Source organism: Amblyomma mixtum, chromosome 7, assembly GCF_055824585.1.
Source record: "Amblyomma mixtum isolate Tamu chromosome 7, ASM5582458v1, whole genome shotgun sequence".
In the NCBI taxonomy this organism is placed as follows: Eukaryota; Metazoa; Arthropoda; class Arachnida; order Ixodida; family Ixodidae; genus Amblyomma; species Amblyomma mixtum.
The window spans coordinates 6733616-6754139 of record NC_143018.1 but is presented as its reverse complement, the minus strand read 5'-3'; the positions used below and the strand labels follow the sequence as shown (position 1 = coordinate 6754139).

The window sequence follows — 20524 nt, the reverse complement described above, 5'->3', positions numbered from 1 at the left end:
CTTCTTTTTAAGTCAGCATCTGTGTGACATAAAGAACCCACCTGAAGTATATCCGGTATTCCCCCAAGCAGTGTTTCGCAGCCCCTTTAAACTCTCATAAAACGGAAAGCCACACAATGCAGAAGCACAGATGCTGGCTGTGAGCTTTCTAGGCTTGTAAGCATCCTCTACTGCCTGCATCTGAACTGCATTAAATTTTCTTCATATTTCTAGGGTGGACAGTCTCTCCTTCAAGCATAGAATATGTATACAAAGTGAGAAAATTTCATTCGAAATATTTTTATTGACACAAATGCTGAAGCTAACGACTGCTTGTGTTGGCTGCCATTAAAGTTCAACATAGGTTCCCTGTGTAGCCACGCCGCAATTGTTGTCCTTCTGGCTGATGAGAACGTAGCCATCGTTGCCCCAGTAGGTGGACCAAGAGTTCTTTATCAGCCAGTAGGGCTGCCCTTGCAATGTTCCGTAGCCGACAGCCAGCACAGAATGGTCAAGGCTGTCTGTGTCATTCCCTGTTCATTAAAAAGATAAATGAGGCAATGTAAAATAACACAAATAACGAAGAGACAAAAGAATGTATCCTGAACAATGTCTAATGTTCACAATGGCAGCAGCAACCTTCTGAACTCTGCGCAACAATATATCTAGCACTGTCTTGAGATAAACAATTAAGCACTTCAACAAAGTACTGGAACAAATGAGTAGTTCTGAACGAAGTACTATTTATTTAGAAGTGCAGCCTCGTATGACTTAAGAGTTACACAAAAGGCAAACCACAACCCGTGCTTGCTAGGAATGCATTCAGTCAAGCTTCAGGCTTAGTTCTAGCACGTTGTTTCACTAACCTCATGCACGATTCCTTCGGCAGACAACAAAAAAACTTGCCAACCGTTACCATGCCTGAGTCATAGTGATTTCCTGTGCCAGCAGTGCGGTGGCGAACAAACACTAATTCACACCGTTGTGCATAGAAGGCGCCACAAATCCTTGACACTGTTAACAGCACGAGCGCTAGGCTCAGGGCCATTCCCGTCCGCTCCTTACACTGCTTCATGTTACACCAAAGAACCAGCTGCAGTAAAAAAAAAAATGACCACTCACGGCACTTGGGATCATAGAAGACACCATTCGAGTAGAAAGAGAAGGAGCGGAGCGCCGCATCAATGCTGACAGACACTGGCCCAACGTTAGCCAGTGCTTGGAGGAGGTCGTCACGGTTGGTGATGTTGACGTAGCTCTTGATCGTGGAGATGGTTGCGTTCACTTTGGTATCATGGCAGATGCCATCCTGTTAGGAGTGCCAAATTTTGTCGTCATCCACATATCTTTTAATTAAGTGTAACCGTTACTGCAGTTTTAAGACCAACAGCATGTGCATGCCTGTTCTTGCTAATTAGGTAAGTCATTTGCGTGCCAAAGAATCTTTTAGAAGTGATTCTGGGACGTTTTTAGTTTGAGCTAACGAAAGGTCACTTAAACAAGCCATAGCATGAAATCTGAGGCAATGAGCAATGTCCGGAATTATCCATCGTACAGAGCATTAACTGAATCGGCTTTAAAATAACCAAACATCCATCAGAAAGGAAATTAAAGTGATGTAAAAAGCTGCTTAAAAATTACGATCAATACATCTGAAGTTCCAAAGGTAGTACTTGTAACTCGACCATAAATGTTCACGGGGCCCATCATTGCATTTCAAGCACAGGCTTTCAGCCGCAAACCACGCAGTCTTCTGCGTGTGAAGCAGAACAAAGGAAAGAAGTCTGTCATTACCTGCCCAATGTAGGCCCCATAGTCCTCATCTGAGGCCAAGCCATGCTTGCGAATGTACTCGTAGGCACGGAAGTCTTCGCCGCCGTCGCAGCCATTGTTGCCACTGTTCCAGCTGCAGTCAATGAGCTGCTGCTCAGACAAGCGCACTAGCTTGCCCGTCTGGGAATGAGAGATTTGAGAACCACCACTGAGCACATACGCTAGCTGCTTCTACAGAAAAAAATTAACTTTTTTTTGTTAGGCAGGTCAAAACACTACAGGAATAGATTTACTACATTCAGCAACCACACACCTGCACAGTGGCCCAACGCTATTTATTATCGTATTCATTCGCATAATTTGCACATTGCCAACTTATAACCTGGATTTTTGGAAAAAAAAAAAATACTTTTACGCGCATATTTTGTGGCCTCTGCTGAGCCAGACCACCTGCATAGACGCGGGAATGCGTAAGGCAGGCTTGGGAAGATCGGTGCAGCCGCGTTGTCGAGTGTGTTTGCGAAACATGCGAGTTGTGAGGTCACGAATTATGCGCTGTTTATCCGGCTTGCTTGCACTGGCAGTCACTTTCCTGGATGACCAGTTGCATGAGCACCTAATCCGAAACTACCGAACCATTTGCTCTTCGATTTGCCCCTAGTCAGCCGGGCCACATGCGACGGCACCGTTTTATCGCACCCTTTATCTCCTTTGGTTCCCACTGCTGGTTTCGCGATTGTATCGTTGCGTGTTTATTGCTTTGAGCTGCGCATATACCATCCCGCGGGGAACTACGTAACGTGTGGAGGGGAAGGAGAGGGTAGGCGTGTTATATTAGGAGTCAGATTTGTTTTTTAGCCAGCGAGGGTTATGAGAGGGGGCCTTGTCTATGTATAGGCGGCAACGTACACTATATATTGCGCGTTATGACCTTCGTAGCGTTTTTAGTGCATAGCACTTCTAGCCGCAATTACGGATTTCACCAATGTCTGCCCGAGGCTGCTCTGTATCTCTCTCTCTACGTGAACCTGAAGCACAAAGGAGAAGGTGAAGATGCATGTGTCACGCGGTGCACTGAGGAGGTGGAGCGGCAGCACAGCTACAGCCAATGAGACAGTGGCGCATATCACAGCTGCGGGCGTTGCGGCCGTCACTGGGCACTGCTGTACAAGCGCCTGTTGCTGATGCCCTGCATTCTCTTTACATGTTATAGAAAAGTATAGCAGGGGTAAACAGTGCTAGCGCACCTACTTCGCGTTTGATTAACTATTCAAATCTGCTATAATTTTTTAGGATGTTTTCGGAAAATTTTCACGTGATTTGTGCACTTCTTTTTTGAAGCCTTCCTTTAAAGAAAAAGAAGTGTGCAAATTATGCGAGTAAATACGGTATATAATATTGTCTACAGAATTGCTCGGAACACATACACGAAAGGTATGTCTTTTTTTTTTTCAGAGTAAAGGTATAATTTTACCACATATCATCATCATCAGCCTGACTACGCCCACTGCAGGACAAAGGTCTCTTCCATATCTCTCCAATTAAGCCTTTCCTATGCCAGCTGAGGTCACCGTATCCCCGCAAACTTCTTACTCTCATCCGCCCACCTAACTTTCTGCCGCCCCCTGCTACGCTTGCCTTCTCTTGGAATCCACTCCGTTACCCTTAAGGACCAGCGGTTATTTTGCCTTCGCATTACATGCCCTGCCCAAGCCAATTTCTTCTTCTTGGTTTCAACTAGGATGTCATCTTTGAGCCCTGACCCACTCTGCCCTCTTCCTGTCTCCTAATGCCACACCTATCATTTTTCTTTCCATAGCATGCTGCGCTGTCCTTAAGTTTAACCCTTTTCGTTAGCTTCCATGTTTTTGCCCCATAGGCGAGTACCAGTAAGATACAGCTGTTGTAGACTTTTCTCTTCAGAGGTATTGGTAAACTGCCATTCATGATCTCAGAGAACCTGTCAACAAATGCGCTCCACCCCATTTTTATTCTTCTAGTTATTTCACTCTCGTGATCTGGGTCTGTGGTCACTACCTACCCTAAGTAGACGTATTGCCTTATAACTTCCAGCGCCTCGCTGCCAACCGTAACCTGCTGTTCCCTTTCGAGACTGTTCAACATTACTTCTGTTTTCTGAATATTAATTTTTAGATGACCACAACAAAATGCAATCTTCGTTCACACCGGCCAAAAAAAGCACGACTTTAAAATATGCACGGCACAAAGGCTACATGCAAGCAATAATTATAAGAAAAAAACAAACAAATGCAGGTAGCCATGGCAGTAGCTCACCTTTCTGAAGTATGCACCTTCCATTTCACCCGTGGTTCCAAAACTCCAACACGAACCACACACTGCCTGGTCCTTCACGGGTGTCACTGCTCCTGCAAGTGCACAAGAGCCACGTTGTGCATCAGTAATGCATCTGAGTAAATTGTCAAGCACAAGTCACACAAATGCATTAGGTAGTCATCATACTCTCAGCAGGCTATGCTCTCAGCCTAACAAACCAATTAACAGTTTAAGTTAGGGATTCTGCACATGTCATATTTCTCTGTTAGCATCCTTTGCTGCGTTAGGTCACTATCAAAACCACTCATCCACTGCCTACATTGACCCATCTCTGCCCACCTTCATCCTCCAAAAAAGTTGTAGCATGTGTGAAGCCTCGGCTTAGAGTAAAAGCATTCATTAGAGTAAAAACATCTGAGTAACCATCAAGAATAAATCCAACTCTGCACACAGAATTGTCACGTCAGATGTCTGAGATGTCTGAGTTAAGTACAACGCAGCGAGCTATGGAGAGAAAAATGATAGGTGTAACGCTAAGAGATCGGAAGAGGGCGGAGTGGGTGAGAGAACAAACGCAGGTTAATGACATCCTAGTCAAAATCAAGAGGAAGAAGTGGGCTTCGGGAGGGTATGTAATACGAAGGCAGGATAACTGCTGGTCCTTAAGGGTAACAGAGTGGATTCCCAGAGAAGGCAAACGTAGCAGGGGCCGCCAGAAAGTTAGGTTGGCGGATAAAATTAAGAAGTTTGCGGGGATACGGCGGCTGCAACTGCCAAAGGACAGGGTTAATTGGAGAGACATGGGAGAGGCCTTTGCCCTGCAGTGGGTGTAGTCGGGCTGATGATGATGGTGATGACTGACCATAGAGCCTCCAGTCCACTTGGTCGGGCAACTTGGTACTGAATTTGTGGCGAGGGAATGGATCTGCGGCGGAAGCCCCATCGCTGGACTGGAGACGTCCGCGGAGCACACTGATCTCCTCCGGCGTGCGGTCAGCCAGGTGGTTCACGGCCAGCTGGTAGCCCAGGTTAGCGCGGTTTGTCGAGTCAATGAACCTGCACAGTGGCAAGGTCATCTCGTTGCATTTCATTTAACAGTACGTACCGCAGTCTCACAGGGATCAAGCAGGTGGGAATGTGTGCACAAACAGTTTCAGTTTCAGTCACATAAAAACAATACATACATATGCTCCTCTGTTAGACAGGTTCAAGAGAAAAGGGAAAAAAGATAACAGAAATAAGCTGACAGCTGTATACTGAAAAATGACTTTCACATAGTAAGGAGAGCAAACAGTGATGTTCCATTTGGTGAATTTTCCCTTTTTCCAAAAATTTATGAAGCTACAGGGAATTTCAAGAACCGAAATCATCTCACTTTTTCCAAACTGGCAGTTTTAAAGCTGTTGCAGGGAAATAGAGACTGAAATAGGGAATTTCGGTGCTAAGTACCGGATTTATTCGAATCTAGGCCCAAAATGTTGTATTATGGAAAAATCCCAGACTTTAATTTTCAATTTCAATATATCCAGGCTTAACTGTCGTGCCTATTCGAAGTTATCGATGGAAAAAACTTCACCAGTAGCATGAGAGGTCTTGCAAGCATCTCGCCAACTGCTGACATGACTCAGTTACATGTAGGTGATGTGCGTAGCTTGTTTCACATATACATTGGCAAAGGCTGAGAGAATTTCTGCAAACACTTTATGCACAGAGGCTATGGTCACACATGCAAACAGGAGAAGTAAGCAAGGAAGCATAAAGACGAAAGATCAGTTGAAAAGCTCAACCTCCCCTTACAAATAAATCAAAGAGGGAATAAATTTTTGATATTATAAATGTGTTTGGGAGAATCCCTCTAGAGTGCAGTAGGTTTGAAACAGCATATGCTAATGCGTAATTACTCCCTTCCTTCTGATGCTTTGTAACCTCTACACATAAAACATCAAAAAAGTAGTAAGGTCCATGCATTACATGAAAAATTTAGGAAAGGTAGATGTGCGCAGCTTGAGAGGAGACGACTGGTTGTACATAGATGTAACATTGAAAACTATGGCTTTATCTACATTCCATGCTTCTCACTGGGCTTCATCAAATGCCAAAAATGCACATCATAACTTGTGATTTAACAAACATGAAGTCACAAGCAGGTCCAGTTTTTGCAGGAGCTAACATAGTTAAAGTGTACAGAAAAAAAAGACAAAAAGAAATTACAGAGGAAAAACACACGGACATGAAAACAGCTGCAGTGACTCTAAACTTCCAGATTTCAAAAAGAGGGATCCTAAGAGAAAATAGCTTTTCCCATTAGGCAAATTAGTGACAAGACTCCAACACTGCAACTCTTTACAAGGTAGAGGTCAAAATTTGTGGACAGCATATTTGTGCCGTGCATAGGTATGCACAGCACATACAGCTCTCCAGACCCAACTCACAATTTTGATGCCTTAAATTTCTGCCTAAAAGCTATGCTACGTGCAATCTTTCTAAGTTGTTTGTAACTTCTGAACAAGGGCCCTGACGGAGGTGAAAGAAAGGGACCTGAGGTTTTGCCGGAAGATGTCGCGTCGTCTGTCATGCTCCACATCGTGCTCGTAGGTGCGTCCGTGTGTTTCCTTGAAGTCTTTGAATGACAGTTCAGTGTGGCCGTCATGACTGTCAAGGAATTCGGCCATGGGGTTGTGCAGGGCTAGACGTTCAGCCCCGGGGCCGGGAAAGCTGCGACAAGTGTCATCTGCACAGACAAAAAGAAGGGATTCCCATGGATGCTTCCTTGTATCCAATACTAATGTGCACACAGTTTAAAGGCCTCTCCTTCCCTTCTTTGCCCTCGCCGCGGTGGCTCAGTGGTTACGGTGATCGGCTGCTGGCCCGAAAGACGCGGGTTCGATCCCGGCTGCGGCAGCCGAATTTCGAAGGAGGCGAAATTCTAGAGGCCCGTGTGCTGTGCGAAGCCAGTGCACGTTAAAGAACCCCAGGTGGTCGAAATTTCCGGAGCCCTTTATTACGGTGTCCCTCACAGCCTGAGTCACTTTGGGACGTTAAACCCCCTTAAACTAAACTAAACTAAACCTTCCCTTCTTTCTGCCGACAAGAAGTATGCCCCAAAACGTAGTAAATATAAACATCCGTTTTGATTTATAACTGCTAGTGATGCTAACACAGGGGCCAGCTGGTTGAACATTTCTGAAGTGTATGCACTACTTGGGATACACATCCAAATACAATGAGGGACATTCAAGCGCTTGTGGTGTGTATCGTTCTGTTTCTCATTGTATCGGGTTGTATATCCCACATCACTCATAGGCTGCTGCTAGGGTTAGATGCGATCCACTTTCCAAAACACCTTAATTATACGTACTCCCAAATCTCCAGGCAGAGACCGTACCATAAAATTTTGCATTTTTACATCAACATCCACAGCCTCATGCTGAGTAAAATGCCGCCAAGCTGCCTGTCCCAAAAAATTTTGCAATGCAGAGGTGGGGTTGTAAGTGAGTTCCAAAACCCTAAGGTCATCAATGTGCATTCAAGCCCAGGTGTGCACACAGTCTCGTACACTGCCCCCTTCCTGTACATGTAGCTACAGAACTGTCAAGAACACCTATTTGGTATGGTATGGCATGTGAGCTATGAGGAACACTGGGGCAAAGGACTATAGATTTATTTAGACAAACCACCTGGGGTTCTTTAACATCTGCTGCTATCACTTGGCACATGGGTGTTTTTCATGTTTCGCCTCCACTGAGGTGCAGCCACCCACTTCTGATCCCACGGTCTGATCCCAGGCTCTGGGATCAGCAGCTGAATGCCGAAAGCTGCTCGGCCATCGTGGCAGGTGCAACAACATTCATCTCACAGTGCATTAAGGTGTGATTGGAAGCTGGCGTAGAGAGTAACCTGATGTTTAAGGCAAGGGTTCTCAAACTGGGTTCCGCAGGCTGCTTTTGTGGGTTCCACGAGCACACACACTGGCCTCTTCTCCTTTTCTGGTACACTTCTTGTGGGTGCATGCAGGCCAGACACAGTATCCAGGCTGTTAAAACTAATTTCAGGACGCTAGTTCTTCCTAGCTCATTCTTCAGTTTCGAACCTCTGGTGCCGGTACAGTCCTCAGCTCACAACTTGGCAGCATGCAAAGATAGTGCACGCCGGTAACCACGTTTATGTTTTGACGGCAGTGTTGGCGAACTTGGCAGTGTGCCAAGACACTGCTGGGCACAGACGGTACGGAAGGGGCACGGCACACAAGCTCATGTGCGTTGGAGTTGGAAGACATGCATTCGTGCATGTGGGCTGCACTGCTGAGGTATATAGTTGGATACCACTCAAGAATGAAGCAGTAAATGCCCTTCAGAGGGGGCCCTAGAGCCATTAGCGTCAACTGGCTCTGATGACACCCTGATTAACCTTCTTTGACCAGCCAGTATGAAATCGCAGGGGTGGCAGATGAAAGGGAATTAACCATGTCTTAATCGGATCAACTGCAGCACCATGAAAATCAGCTGACACCAGTGGCTGAAGGGTCAAGATTGAGCGGTATCTGCCGCTTCGTTTTTTAATTGTATCCGACTATATAGCCGAGCCAAGCCAAGAAAAACAAAATTTGGCACAGACACTTAGGACTGCTTATGTGTGAGAATGCGAAAGCATTACTGTCCCCGGGTGGACCGACACTCATCCACACACACACCACCCACCCACACATGTGACACTTGTGACGACAGACTGTGATGGGGGTTCCTTCGCATGTACGTTGTGAAGGCAGTTGGGGTTCCTTCAGACATAAAAGTTTGAGAACTCCTGGTTGAATAATACCCCTAGGTGGAGCATATTTGTGATAAGAGAGCACCTAATTACTCACAGCATCCACCCAAGTGCAGTCATATGGTCACAAAGGAAGACTGTCCCAGACAGGCAGTAGTCCTGGGTTCAAACCCCGGACCGGAACGAATTTTTCTTTAACTATGAAGTCTCTCTGAAAAGTTGTATAGCTTCCCTGAGTAGCTGTATGGACCCACTTGGGAGAATACTATGAGTAATTACTCCTTTACTGCATGTACGTACGGACCTCCATCCATACGTACAGTCGGGGACAAAAGTCTCCGGACCACGTGTTCCTCTAACGAAGCTTATAGCTCGACTATCAGACAGCGGCTGGAGACCGCACTTTTGTAGATGAAAGAACAAAAATTTAACTTTCACCTCCACAAGTGTGGTCTCCAGCCGCCGGCTAATAGCAGAGCTATCGGCTTCGTTAGAGGAACACGTGGTCCGGAGACTTTTGTCCCCGATTGTACAGTCTGCAGCAAAAGTTTACTGGATGCGGGTGAGCGATTTTGGCACTGTCAGACAAAACACCGGCAAACATGCTCCATTCATTACCAATCCAAGTGACTAGGTCACGAGGCAGTGCTGCAAAAAATTTGTTCAAGAGCACAAGCATTCTTTTTCCTGCCAAGTGCATACACACACAATGCCCTTGTTTGATTCTACAAGGTTTTACTCGAGAGCATAGTACTCACTGATGAGGGTGGTGACATCAAAGATGCTCGGAGGTACGGCGTCCCTGGAGAAGCCGTAGTAGAGCAGCTCATACTTGTCGAAGTGGGAGCCCAGCAGCGTGTTGTAGCCACGCATCAAATAGCGCCGCGGCACGGCCTGGCCCTGGTGATCCCGTGACACCCACAGTGTGTACTTGCTCACACGGCCTTCGGTGGGCACTGTCGCCTGGAACCGCTCACACTGCTTCCTGCCATGCTGCGCGAGCAGCTCTTCGTTGCCAAACCAGCATGACTCCTGCCGCACAAACTGAAAGGGGAAAAGAACGCCTTCTGAGGTAAAAAGACAGGCTGGCTTGTTTCTCTGCCAACAAAATATGTAGCAAGGAACGATGCTACAGCATATTAAAAGTCGGGTCGAGGTTTATGAACAAAAGTACCAAAAGCAAAACTGACCGGCAGTAAGCTCTTGCCGTGGTGGCTGAGTGGTTAAGGTGCTCGTCTACCGAGCCGGAGTACCCGGGTTCGAACCCGACCACGGCGGCCGCGTTTCGATGGAGGCGAAACGCAAGAGGTGCCCATGTGCTGTGCGATGTAAGTGCATGTTAAAGACCGCCAGGTGGTCGAAATTATTCCAGAGACCTCCACTACGGCACCTCTTTCTCTCTTTCTTCTTTCACTCCCACCTTTCTCCCTTCCCTTTCAGGTGTCCGCCGAGATATGTGAGACAGATACTGCGCCATTTCCTTTCCCCAAAAACCAATTTACCAATTTACCGGCAGTTAGCATGCCTGTGTAATGTAAGCTTTAGCAACAGCTGTTCACGGTACTGAATGGGCAATTTGCCGTGCGATGCCCTCTAGATGCAAGCGGTGCAAGTGTTAGTTTGTGCTGTTGTGCATGGAGGGCGTCACTTTCCTTCACAACTCGTTTGTACTTGTGCTATGCCAGTGACACCGTAGAAGCGGGAAACATGCCATTAACAGTTGCCACTCTAAATTGGCTTCTCTGTTGGTCATCTTCATAGGAAGGCGAGGCTGCTTTGAGCCTTAACATACTGCGACAGCTGCTACCAGGGCTAAAAACATGAATTTCCTTACTACTTAGTGGGGTGTAAATAGGGGTCATCAGAAGGTAGAAAATGCAGCATTGGCCGGCCAGAGCAGACAGGGCCAAAGCCCTACCACTTTTGGTCTGCTTTACCTGCACTGGTCTCCCAGGTTGCCGTTAAGCTAACTGAGGAGGGATACTGGAAGTGCAATTATTCAAGACGTCTTCAAAGGCGTAAACTGATGACCCCCAGCCAAAAAAACAAACAGCCCCACAGCGGTCATGACATTATGAGAAGAGAAGTAAATTTCACGCGAGAACGCGTCTCCTTCTGCAGGACATGCTGTGTGCACCAATGCTGCCCCAAGACATTGGAATCGTATGTTTGGAAAGTTTCTTAAGACACGCATATTTGTTGACTTTAAAGTGCACTCTGAGAGCAGCATGCCCTCGTTGGCGTCCCAAGCTATGGCGACATCGAGAACTATTGCGTCAGTACGGGTGATCAGAACCATGTCGAGTTTCAATTTCACTCCATCGGCTGAAACGAAAGTAGGCTCTTCTTTGACTATTGCGTTGGAGTGGTGCTCCCTGGCGAGGCGAGCTATTTGGCGACTAATGAAGTTATGGCTCTCGGTGCACGGCAAACTCACTGATTTGCATTCCTGTAGGATGTGGAAGGTTGTTTCATTTCTTGCACCACACCTGCTGCACAGGCGGGCACTAGGATCGGAACTATGTTTATTGGTTAGGGAACACGTTGGAAAGAGGTTGGTTCGGAACCGCAATGCATGAATATGGGCTTCGTCCTTCAGATGTTTGGAATGGTAGCTGAGACAAGTGCTGTCTAGCGGCTGATTTACACGTGTAGAAAGGTCCTTGTTATTGTATTTCTCGATGTACTTCTTCGACCAAAGAGAAGCACTATGTCTGAGGGTGGCGTTGACATCGGCGGCTGCTATAATGCCTGCCGGAACTTGAAAGATGTTAGCAATGCGGTTGTAGTGAGGTTGGAGGGTGGAATCAAAAAGGGGCACAATAGATGGCTCGTGGAGTCTTAACAGCCTGGAGAGTGCTTTGAAATGCATACTAAGTGCAGTATGTTCAAGTTGAATGAAACCAAAGACATGGGAACTTGTAAAGTAGTGAGGAAGATGCCGAATTTTTTAAATTTTGCTGCGAAGAAGCTTATCGAAATGTGCCAACTCCGAATCAACTAAGAGTGAGTTAGAGGTACTATAAAGAAAGGCTGGCGAGACCAGTTGGAGCCAGCAGTCCAGCTTTTGGAATGGTTTAACAGATGCTTTTGCTATTAAGTGCAGCAAGTCTACCGTCTTGGCAGACTCAACATTTGGATTTTTATTAGCGAAAAACGATATACCTACATGTTTGATTGGCTGATTAGGACATTTGCTACTCACAGAGCGGCCAGCTATGTCTATTTCGGGAAGATTGTAGTAGAAACTCTTTGCATAGTGGTTGGGCCTCCAACCAAAATACTGAGCCTTTGCAAGATTAATATGAAGATTGACATAAGAAGGTTTCATGAGCCCGCTCTATTTCAAGACAGCCACGGAAAAGAATTTAAATAAGGTTGAGAAGATGATAAGCTTGGAGTCCCACCATGCTGTCACCACATCGGCTTTCAGAGGCATCGGCTTTTAGAGGCTTAGCGTATATGGACTACTGCCCATATATGCGGAAGTGGTCAATCGCCACTTGACATTCATGGATTGCTGAGAGTCCTCGTACTACTCCTGGCACAGTGGTGCAGTGATTAAGTGATGCACCACTGCCCCAGCAGACGGTTGCTTAAACACAGCCACTGCTGGGTCTTATGAGACCCAGGGTGCTTTAACCAAGCAACCTGTGATGATGTCACAAGGTTCGCGCCATGTCATGCGCCACGCGTGATGGTGATCATGCGCAGACACTTCTAATGCTAATACATTCAAACTCCAGCGCTGCAATGTAATGATGTCATAAAGGGTGAAGTGGTAAAATAGACTGGTGCAATATTTTTTAAATTTCTCCGAGACTTCTCTCCACTCTGCACTGCAATGCCTTTTGGGCATGTAAGAAAGTGCAAAGACAGCACTAAAAACAAATGTCAAGAAAAGCTTGAGCAGCCTAGCATTCTACTCTCATTTTGCTTTCAGAAGCATAAATCAACTCCTTGGCTGCACTAAAAATTTCAGTACACAAGTAATCAGGACAGCAATTTCTCTTAAAGTCACTAACTGAGGCAAACACCTAACTCGTGGCCAACATATTTCCAACCATCAATGATAAAACCATGATTAGCCAAGCCTATGCGTTATAATTGCAAGATCCCTCAGACATTCACAACTCAGTACTGGACACTATGCTTGCAGGAAAGCTCCACACAGAGAAAAACTGCTGCTTGCTGCCTGCCGCTTCTTCCCGTACCTGGACACTGCAGCAAATTTTCACAACAACAAGATGATGCAATTCGGACTTGAAACTGAGCCCGCTAAGGTCACTGGCAATACAGGCAAGCAAGAGGCAGTATAAACCCATTGGTAACTGCAGTCTTGAAGGAGACAGCTGTTCTCATTTTTATACACCCAAGGCAAAACAAGATAGGTGGCTTTTCCAAGGTTCCACAACAGGCCAACCTGCTAGTTCAAGAGGAAAAGAGGCCATGCACCCACATTCACTGTCAGAAAAGATCCAGCATAATGGTGTGCGACTCTAGCAGCATGCCAGCAATGCCAACACCAGCGAGTTCCCAGGTACAAAGGAACGGTGACATCAATAAAAAATTATCTCACAGACCTTTTAGCTTAGCCTGCAATCTTCCTTAGCAGTACCTGTCATCGGGACTTTTAAGCATTACTTTTGGTACTGCTGACGTAGCACAAAACTCATCCTGCTAGCCCAAGTTCAGAGGACTACTAATTTACCCGCACTTGCTGGCAGTTAGTAAAGAAAGTTTAACGAGCAGAGAACCCTCATTCCATTTGATTCGCAAAGGGTTAAAATTTTCCCAGACTTCAGTGACAAGTGCGTGGCTCACCGTGAATCCTGTGACATTTGGCAGCACATTCTGCAGGGACACAGTGCCGTTTTCTGTGCCGTTGACCTGGAAACAGGTGCGGACCGATTCCCATGTCTTGGAGTCCGGCATGTACGCTATCTTGTAGTTAACGCCATAGGGGTACCCTTGTGACGATTCTGAGCCTGGGGCAAGCTGCACCGTTTGCACAATACCTGCGCGGAGAAGAGAACTTTCAGGCCACAGTGCATGTGTGGAATGTTTAAAAGAGCATAACGCAGGGTCAGCAGTAGTAGCGAGTGTGGCAGGGAGCCCAATGTAGTGGACAGTGAGGTGCGACTCGTGGATCCTATATGAACTTTAATGACGCATTACTTTGGGTGCTATCTCCTGCTCATCTGTTTTCTTTTTTCTTTAGGTGCAGTGTAAATATTATGTGATATTCGCATTAATATTTAGTCCATGCGTGTCTTTGTCCCGCTTCTGTTTGTGAGCACCATTTTTTCTGCATTGCATGTCCACCAACTAGTCCATCTTCAACCAAACTGCTCCATGAGCTCAAGTGGCAGTTCACACCGGCGCAGAGAGTTGTGCACACCCAGACGGTAGCTTCTACGTGTCGGCACTGTCCCCGGATCACATGAAACCGACAGCAACGAAAGTTGTGCAATACTATAAGCTTCATGCGCAAGTTCAAAAATGAGTGGCACCCTCTTGGGAATGCAAAAAAAAAGCTCGCTTGATTGCCGATTGGCTGCGATCTTCCCCTCATTCTCCCACAAGGTTCACCCCACCCATGTCTATGTTGAAATGACGTAGCGGCAAACTGAATCGGTTCCAAACTGAACCAGTTCCAAAGTGAACCGGTTCCAAAGCGAACTGTTTCATGGATTCAGCCCCTGGGGTTCTTTAATATGCACTACCATCTCACAGTACACGAGTCTCTAGCATTCTGCCTTTATCGAAATGCAACTGCTGTGGTGGGAATCGAACCTGCACCCTTTGGGTCAGTGGCCGAGCACCCTAACCACTGAGTCCTCGCGATATGGCCGCAATGGCTGGGATCGAACCCATGGTCTTGCAATCAGCAGCTGCGTGCCAAACCAGACACTATATTATCGATGCTGTATGTACATGTAACTGTATTGTTTTGTTCCACTACAACCCTCTGTGCTTCAGCCAAACTTAACAACAAAGCAGGTAATTTAGTAAAAATTAGACAATGAATTCACAGCGTTAAAGCAGGTGTCAGTTTCGCGGTGACTAGGTTGCATACACCAAATTAATCTCAGAAAAGGAGTCTTGAATACTCGCCGTGAATAAAAAGTAACAATGAAAAACCAGCGACCGTGTGCTTGCATGACCTCAGGAGAGACAACGTACAAGGTGCGAAAAAGAATTGCAGAAGCACTCCAAAGACAGGCTAACAAGGCGATATGTACCATTATATACAAAAGTCAGATTGCAGGAAAACTTTAAACATTTTTGTAAAACACTGCAACATAGTGAAAGCACAGAACCAGTGGAATGATGCTAGTTGTCATTTTGACAAAAGTACATTGAGGCATTTTTTTGTCTGTTGAAAAAGAGGACATTTAAGCGAGGCTAATCAATGCAAATTTATAGCTGCCGAAAATATGAATCAGGTAGAGGGGAATTAAGAAAAGTCAGAATTAATGCACGTTCACACACCAAAGCAGCTCCTGAGGTGTGAGAGACAGCATAATGGAGTTCTTCATATTTGTTTTTTTACATGCACCAGTGTGTCTGTATTCTTCTCCATCAAAATGCAGCCACCAGGTCTAGGAATCAAACTCCCAATCTTGTCCTCAACAGAAGACCAACTTTGCTGCTAAACTGCCATGCCATGCGTTTGAAGCAAAGCACAAGGATATTGAGGAGAACACAGCTTAGTCAGCTACTCTGAACAAAAGATGGCTGATATATGGATGGCGCGATGGTGATTTCTTTGTTCGGGATATCTGCAGAATACAATGCAATGACAGCTGCTTCCCTTTCTTTTTTGCACAACTTTCACCTCATGAAAGTGTTCGTGGAAACAACTGAACTGATAAGAAAAAATACAAGAAAGACCAGTCACAAGACAAAGGAGAGATTAAGTACCCAGAGAGAAGAAGCAGAAACAAAGGCTAGAAACAAAAGTGGAAGAGCCATTGAACTACTGCACTAACATGCAGGGTCGATGCACCTGACTGAATGACCTTAACAATTGACTGGCACTGCTGATAAAGTCAACGGAACAAAAGAGCAGCGTCAGCTATCTGAAGAGCAAGAGAAAACTCAGCGGCATCGCTCTCAGCTTTTCTCTTTCTTTTTTCCATGCAAAAGCACACCCGCTCACACAGCCTAGCCTGCTACAGACAGAAGGATTGTAATCTGCTGCTCTCACATCAGCCCTTTCTTGACGCAACAAATGAAACAGACTGCACACGTGAGAACGTCTTGTGACTTTCTGATATTCTTGCCTGAATCCCTCTCAAAGGAGTTCCTCCATAGTAGTGATACAATGTCCAGCGCGCTTGAGAAATGCTGATGCACGTGCCTCGACAAGTGGCTCAAGACGATAGCCCGAGATAACGTGCCCAAAGCAAAGGGCTGAAGGTCACGCTCTTGCCACATCAGCAGCTACGGCAGCTCGGAAAGTGCACTCGTCACACGAACAGCTGTTTCGAAAGCAGTGCAGAGAACACAAAACGGACAGAAACATGGGTGAAAAGTAGGGGTGTGCGAATATCAAATTTTTCGAATACGAATCGAATACTTAGTTCCGAATATCGAATCGAATATCAAATAATCAAGGACAGACGCATTTAATAACTACAAAACATTTATTTGGGCACCCAAGAACATCACGGTTCAACTATCGATGATTAAATGAACACAAAAGGTGTGTGCGGCTGCACAAAAAGTATCAAAGTGTCGAACATTATTCTTAGAAGAGTGGAAATATCAGAGAAGATGGCTAGTACATAGCACAAAAGCGCGTTGCTGGGATGACGTAAAAGGTTGTCGTGAAGGAAAACCAGCTGCACCACATGGTCAGGCAGAAGTAGTTCCCTTCTAACTGAAACGACTCCTCCAGCCACAGAAAATGCCCTCTCACTTGGCACTGACCTGGCACGTATTGCGAGGTACTTCGTGCACAGCTCTGACTACACCAGCTTCGCAGGTGTAGCCACAAAAAAGCTCACCAGCGCAGTCAGCTACGGCATGGCCATTGGAGGAAGGAAGAATTTTCATTCAGTGTAGGCGCCGCCATGTTGTTATATATCTGCCGATAGGGCTTGCGGACCGAAATGCACGCCGGTGCTCACAATGAATATTCGGCTAGATACGAATATTCGCGTCGGGTCGAATATTCGAAACAACACGAATACTTGGATTTCGAATCGAATTCGAATACTAAAAATATAATACTCGAAATATATTCGAAAATTTCGAATATTCGCACACCCCTAGTGAAAAGTGTGGCATGCAAGAGTTTTTATTTCTTTTTGTGACCACAACTTAAAATGAATGCACTGCCTTTGCCAAAAGTAATCAGGCAGCATAGTTTGCTTCTCAGTCCTGTAGTGGTGACCTTATAGCTTATAGCAAGTCCGCAAACAGGAACAATGTCTGGTGTGCTAGATAATGGGTGCATAAAAGCGTAGTGTCTAATGCAAATATTCATCTTGTCAGAGTACTTGTGCCGGTGAACTTTATTGTGAGGGTCAAAGCACTGGCTCTAAGTTAGGATTCCTAAAGCTTACAGTGCGAACACATACCATTGTAGTAGTCAATGCGACTGGTTTTGCTTGCACCGTCGTAGTAGCCTGTGAACGGCTCACGGATCTCAGCATAGGGCAAGTACAGAATGCCTTTCACCTTGTAGGAGTCACCCCAGTCAGGCAACTCTTGGCCCAGGCAGCCAGCTATAAGGGTAAAAAAAACAAAAAAAAAACAGGAGGTGCATAGGGCATCCATGTGTGTGTGCCAAAATGGCACTGTGAAAATAGCAAACAGCAACCAAAAATGCCCTGACAAGCTTCAAAAGGGGATACCTGAAGAGTTGAAATACAGCAGATGACTGCAGCCTGAACATGAACACCATTCACAACTGCCTGCCTTATTGGTACTTCAATCTATTATCAGCCTGACTACGCCCACTGCAGGGCAAAGGCCTCTCCCATGTCTCTCCAATTAACCCTGTCCTTCGCCAGTTGCGGCCACCGTATCCCCGCAAATTTCTTAATCTCAACCGCCCACCTAACTTTCTGCCACAGCCTGCTACGCTTGCCTTCTCTTGGAAAATCCACTCCGCTACCCTTAACGACCAGCGGTTATCTTGCCTTCACATTACATGCCCTGCCCAAGCCCATTTCTTCCTCTGGATTTCAACTAGGATGTCATTAGCATTCCATCCCTGGCCTACTCTGCTCTCTTCCAGTCTTTTAATGTTACACCTATCATTTTTCTTTGCATAGCTCGCTGCGTTGTCCTTTTGAGCTGAACCCTCTTTGTTTGCCTCCACATTTCTGCCCCATAGGTGAGCACCGGTAAGATACAGCTGTTGTATACTTTTCTCTTGAGGAATATCTGTAAACTGCATTCATAATCTGAGAGAATCTGCCAAATGCAGTCCAACTAATTCTTATTCTTCTAGTTAATTCACTCTCGTGACCCAGATCTGCGTTGCTCTTAGTAGACATATTCCCTTACCACTTCCAGCACCTCATTACGAATTATGAACTGCTGTTCCGTTGCGAGACAGTTGAACCTTACTTTGGTCTTCTGCATGTTAAATTTAAGACCTACCACACTGCTCTGCCTGTCTAACTCATGGATTCCACATCTTTATAGAAGCTTTCGATGATCTGGTCATCATGGCTGGATGTAGGTGCAAAGGCCAATACCACCTTTGCTTTGTACCTTTTATTAGGCCTAATTACAAAAACTGCCATCCTCTTAATAATACTATTGAATTCCTCCATGTTGCCAGTTATATCTCAATTGATGAGGAGTCACCCACCTAGTTCTTGTCTGCCCACTGATCCACAATGGCAATATGTGTGCCCGCCCCTAGCACTTTATACACTTTATCAGTCCTCCTAACTTCACCAACCCCCATGACATCCAATTTAATGCCCGCTAGTTCCTCGAACAGCACTGCTAGACTAGCCTGACTCGGTAAGGTTCTAGTGTTAAACAATGCCAGATTCCATTGATTTGATTGATTGATTGATTGATTTCCAATGGCAGCCTGTCTGGAGCCAGAGACCCTTAGCACCTTCCGCTTCGTCACAGGTATGACTGCCAACCTGGTCAGTTGCTCCGCAGCCACTGGGGACTGAGGGCTAAGGGTTAATTGGTTTATTCATGTAGGAGGTTATGGCCAAGTACTAAATCAGGGTGGCCAAATCCTGTCCTGGTGAGGGAATGTGTTGTCGGTTCTGGTCGCCAAGATCAGGTCGCACCCCAGACCTTTTTATGCAATTTCATCGACATGCAGTTTTTTTTTTAATCTGGTGGAGAACTGCGCGGCACCGGGATTCATTACCTGGTCCTCTTGCACGTGAGGCGGATGCTCTACCTCTAAACCATCTCTCTGCCATTGATACCGCTGGTGGGATCCGAACCCATGACCTCTGAATTTCGCATCCAGTACTCTACCAAATGAGCTACGGTGATAGTTTATATATTCCAACAGTTAACGTGTGCAAAATAATTACGGTAGCTCATTCACAGCAAGACAAAATGTGGAGAGAATTTGCACCTTGTCCTGACCAAAGCACAGTTTACCATTTAATTTGCTAACCATACACTGGAAACACAGGGATGTGAAAGACAGATAGACAAAGGCAAGCACTGAGGTGCAAGTCACATCCTTGTGTTTCCAGTGTGCTGTTCTCCAAGAACAAATGGTGAACCAACAAGCCAAAACACCAACATTACTGAATTATGATTTAATTTATTTTCATTTATCAACCTAGCAGATTAATACCAATTTATTGGCGTAATGTTTTTGCTGATGAGTCAATTCCCTCAAAGAAAGCCTCATTTGATGACAAAAAAACCAACACTGTGTTGTAAAAATCATCAAATCACTCACAGCTGTAAGAATGCACACAAAAGACAAAGAATAGGGTTAAAAAAGGCGCATGAAAAGCCGAACTTACCACTGGCTAGAAGGAGCAGCACAATGCAAGCGAGCCGCATCATTTCACCTGCTCTCGAAGACGGCTGCCCCGCTTCTGCTTTCCAGAACCAGGGGACAGCAGTTATAGAAGACGCCCTCCAGAGATAGCCCGAACGAGTTATCTGCTTTCGTGCCAGACGTCTCCCCAGAACAAACAAGATACGACTGGACACGGATGAATGGAACGGCACTCGAAGCTGCAAACAGTTTCCGTTTGCCACTTCCAGCCGCACACAGACACTAGAAATCACAGAGGGTTTTACCTGCTGTTTACTTCACGGTCAAGGCTGGGATAATGGCACTACAAGTCTGGCTTGCTTTTTTTTTTGTGTGTGTGTCTCAAATTAAAAAGGCATCAATAAAAGTGAAATTGTTTTCACACGTTAGTGAAAACACAGCTTTCACTGCACTCGAATCTCCCTGATCATCAGTCCGATGTTCACAAAAAACAACAAGCACGGCTTCACAAATCATCAGATGATAATGGAGCAGCTAAGAAATTGTGCTAAGATTTCACCACATCAAATAGAAAATTGTTTGCAAATGTCGCTATGCGTTAAGCATATACCATGCACCCATCCTGGTTCAATAACTGCAGCCAGTCTGAGCCACCTGTTTGACCATATAACTGCACATTACAAGCCATGCATAGAGTTGACTCTAGAGTAATTTGATCTTGAAAGAGACCGAAAATTCGTTTAAAATGTGAAG

At 45.7% G+C, this 20524-nt stretch overlaps 1 protein-coding gene across 2 annotated transcripts; it reads right to left on the bottom strand.

Moving 5' to 3' along the window:
* Positions 1-263: 263 nt before the first annotated feature.
* CtsK1 (C1 family peptidase 26-29-p) lies at positions 264-19952 on the bottom strand. Of its 2 annotated transcripts, none has more exons than XM_089551493.1 (10): positions 19794-19952; positions 17403-17549; positions 13636-13829; positions 9570-9855; positions 6586-6778; positions 4807-5103; positions 4048-4180; positions 1774-1932; positions 1102-1288; positions 264-512 (listed from the first exon to the last, which is right to left on the bottom strand). In XM_089551493.1, the coding sequence occupies exons 1-10, from the start codon at positions 19834-19836 to the stop codon at positions 328-330; spliced, it is 1824 nt and encodes a 607-aa protein (XP_089407619.1). In that variant the 5' UTR covers positions 19837-19952; the 3' UTR covers positions 264-327. The 2 variants fall into 2 exon arrangements, with proteins under 2 accessions (XP_089407619.1, XP_089407620.1); XM_089551494.1 differs by having other exon boundaries at positions 4048-4139; positions 4910-5103.
* Between the last annotated feature and the right edge of the window lie 572 nt (positions 19953-20524).